General features: G+C 35.7%; 1 protein-coding gene across 1 annotated transcript in view; it reads left to right on the top strand.

Moving 5' to 3' along the window:
* The window catches only part of LOC111378851 (sterol 3-beta-glucosyltransferase UGT80A2-like), a 16,636-nt gene that overhangs the window by 9,666 nt on the left and 3,328 nt on the right, over positions 1 to 3,642 (top strand). The window contains exons 4-13 of the mRNA XM_023002131.1: positions 63 to 168; positions 403 to 474; positions 551 to 669; positions 752 to 833; positions 1,030 to 1,109; positions 1,285 to 1,342; positions 1,553 to 1,730; positions 1,931 to 2,061; positions 2,618 to 2,720; positions 2,844 to 2,920. Coding sequence (XP_022857899.1) covers positions 63 to 168; positions 403 to 474; positions 551 to 669; positions 752 to 833; positions 1,030 to 1,109; positions 1,285 to 1,342; positions 1,553 to 1,730; positions 1,931 to 2,061; positions 2,618 to 2,720; positions 2,844 to 2,920 — 1,006 coding nt within the window. The remainder of the gene's footprint in view (positions 1 to 62; positions 169 to 402; positions 475 to 550; positions 670 to 751; positions 834 to 1,029; positions 1,110 to 1,284; positions 1,343 to 1,552; positions 1,731 to 1,930; positions 2,062 to 2,617; positions 2,721 to 2,843; positions 2,921 to 3,642) is intronic.

The raw sequence follows: 3,642 nt of genomic DNA on the forward strand, positions 1-3,642 counted from the left end.
GTCCACGTCCAACTCTAATGTTGTTAGCTGCTTTTCTTACGTATATTGAGGCCTTTTTGTAGAGCCTTTACCTCAGCCATGAAGCTATACAGCTACTTTGGGATTCATGGAAAGCAAAAATCAGCTAGCCATGACTTCTCACTATTCCACTTCCTGCTGCTTGTCCTGGTGACGACTTGTAGCATCCGTATTTAGCCTATTTGTTCTTTTAGGGGGTTTGTGCCTTTGGATTACTTTAGGAATAGGGATTGGTATAGGTTGCCATATTGACTTACAATCTTTTGATTCCCTTTCCACTTATTTTTCAGTAGCAACCCAGCCTTATGAGCAACTTAATTTTGTCTTCTAGTCTCCTGATTATCCTTGTTGGTAGCATTGGTATTTGTCTTCTATTTGGAATAGATAACAGTAGTTATCCCATACCTGTGTAGACATTTCTCCCTGCACAAAAAAGATGAGACAGATCCAGTTGAGGCATTTAATTAGATGCCAAGGAAATTTGACATCTTTGTTGCACAATGTCATCAACTGGGCACCTGTGTTGCCATAGCAAATAAACGAAATTCAGAAGTATGGCTTTGTGCCCAGGAATTTGAAGGATGTTGAACAGGCCTTTTTAGTTCTCATTTCCTCTCAGCAAGATTTCACAAAACTCTTCATTACTGGATGGTATCCACTATCCAGTTTATCTATCCTTCATCTCTTGTTGTAGTGGAGTTTCTCTAATCCTTAATACCTCATGCTCCGACAGCTCCCTTTTTAGTTTAGCAATTCCCCATTCTCCAGGTGCCCAAAATTCACAAATCTGTGAGTTAAGCCTTGCAGATGTGGATGTGCTGCAGCCAATGAAGAGTTTCCAGCCCAGTGATCATTTCAGGAGGATATATGGCCATTTCCCAATTTCCAAGATATAAACTCTTCCACTTTATGCCTTACTTGCACTGATCTTTTCCAGTTCAAGTTGATTGTTGTGTGTAGTCATGGCTCAATCTAAGATCTTACAAGTGCTGTTATGCAATACTAACCTAGAGCAGAACTGTTGCAGGGCATACACATGTTGCAGAGGCATTGGAAGTACCAATTCATATATTTTTCACTATGCCATGGACGTAAGTCTTTTCTGGATCTTTTTACTTGGAAAGTTGTACTCTTTTTAGTTCGACAAATATATAACAAATTCCTTCATGTTACTCAACTTATTTTCTTGTTAAATAGTGAAACCAAATGATTCCATGTTAATTTCTTTCTTTCTTTTTTCTTTTTTCTTTTTTTTTTTCGTGCCAGGCCAACTAGTGAATTTCCTCATCCGTTGTCCCGTGTAAAGCAATCATCTGGATATAGAGTGAGTTTGCTAAGCATTTTCTTTTTTCTTTCCTCATGATACTGTTATTTTTAGAATAAAAATTTATCAGATCATCCTTACTCTCCCTCTCCCCCAACAAACCCCAACCTAAAATGGAAAAAGAAGAGGGAACCTTTTTCCCCTCCCATAAAACTGGGGTTTCTTAATTGCATTTTACCATACGTGACATTTCTTGCATGAATTATGCAGCTATCGTATCAGATTGTTGACTCAATGATTTGGCTAGGAATACGGGACATGGTAAACGATCTCAGGAAAAAGAAGCTAAAGCTACGCCCTGTCTCATATTTGAGTGGTTCACAAGTGTCGGAGTCAGATATTCCACATGGATACATTTGGAGTCCTCATCTTGTTCCTAAACCAAAAGGTAGTTTGTTAAGATGACAATTTTTTTTTTTCTCGGAATAATCTGTCCTGAAAATTTGAGTACATGTTATTATCAAACCCAAAGTAAATTATTTGTCAGTGTACAGCTTGTGAGTTCCGTTTCATTTTCCTTGGGCATACTCAGATTACATTTTTATTTTGACAAGGTTACCAACTTGAAAGCAATATCTTGTTTGACAGATTGGGGAAATAAGGTTGATGTGGTTGGATTTTGCTTCCTTGATCTTGCAACAAATTATGAACCTCCCGAGTCACTTACAAACTGGCTTAAAGCTGGTCCAAAACCTATCTATATTGGGTTTGGCAGTCTCGTAAGTTTCTCGAGCTCTCTTACATTTATTTGATCCCATAAACCCAATCCCCACCCCCGGCCGCCCGCTAGAAATAAAAAATGAAAGAGAAACCTTTGAGTAGCCTTTCTCATGTTGCCTTTATTGATCTTGGGAATTTATGTACTAATTTATTTTTTGCTATGATTACATGTGTTGAAGTATATATTAACAAAAAAGGCACTACATTTGTTTTAAAATTAAACTAATAATAATAATAGCTATGATTAAAAAAATAGTGATGTTTATTATCAGAATGTATGTGCATGTGATGTATCACTTTCAACCATTGTCTTTGTGTCCCTACCCCCTTTTCTGAAATTTGTGTGGTTTTCACTCTTCACATAAATTCTTGTTTATCTTATAGTTTGTCATTTCTTGTGTACAATTTAGGGTTTTGCCCTTTATTTCATCATTTTAGGTTACTTATTTTGTCATATGTTGTAATGGCATTTGTGCGCTCTAGCTTCCCTGACTTGACTTCTGTTTCCAAGAATACAGTAATCTCCCCGAATTTAACTCAATTCTTATATCTCAGCCTGTTCAAGACCCAGAGAAAATGACACAAATAATTGTTCAGGCTTTAGAAATAACTAAACAGAGAGGGATCATCAACAAAGGCTGGGGTGGACTTGGAAACTGTAAGTTTCCTTTTTCTTTCTTTGAACTGTTTCACTTATTATATATGCTTTCTTGTCGTAAATAAATATTTTTTCATAAGGCCATCAAAGGGTACTGTATTTATTACGATAAGGCTTTCTCAGTGGAAGTACCAAAGGACTTCGTATATCTGCTGGATAACTGCCCTCATGATTGGCTTTTCTTGCAATGCGCTGCTGTGGTGAGCCTTCTAATTTTCAGTTGTTGCTTCTGGTCTATTGAAAAGTGAAGCATGATTTAAGCTTGTGCCATCTGAATTGGCTTGCTCTCATGGAATGAGTCATTCAACCAGACATGTGAGCCTTTGTTTGGCAAAATTTATAAATAATTTATAAATGGTCAAAATTCATTTAGACCACGTATTCGAATGGAGCCCCCAATTACTATCCACTTATCTAAAACTCATTTCTATTCATTTATAAATTAAACTGTTTATAAATTCTTTAAACGGAGGCTAATACTCTCTGTAGCACAGACACTTCAATTAGAGTAGCGTCTTTGTGTCAAACATGTCTAACATGTGTCAATACTGACACTCCTCAGACACTCTACCATAAACATTTTTCATTTTTTATTAAAAATATTATATATTTTAAACTCAAATTTATTAGTAAATAACAAATAGATACTCATATTTAAAAGATTTCCATAAGAAAAATTAATAACATGGATAAAACTAAATTTCTACTATATAAATGAAATTTTTTAAAGAATTTAATCAACGTGTCATGTAGGTACTTTTTTGAAAAATCGCGCATATCCGACACGCATCGTGTTGGAAATATGTGTCAATGTCGGTACATCATAGCTAATACTCCATTTTTGAATTTTGATTTATGCTAGAAATAGAATCTATAGGAGGTTCTCAGTTATATGCAAATTTTCCACTTTGGACAGAACTTG

The sequence above is a fragment of the Olea europaea genome, unplaced genomic scaffold (assembly GCF_002742605.1).
Source record: "Olea europaea var. sylvestris unplaced genomic scaffold, O_europaea_v1 scaffold1883, whole genome shotgun sequence".
NCBI classification, from domain to species: Eukaryota; Viridiplantae; Streptophyta; class Magnoliopsida; order Lamiales; family Oleaceae; genus Olea; species Olea europaea.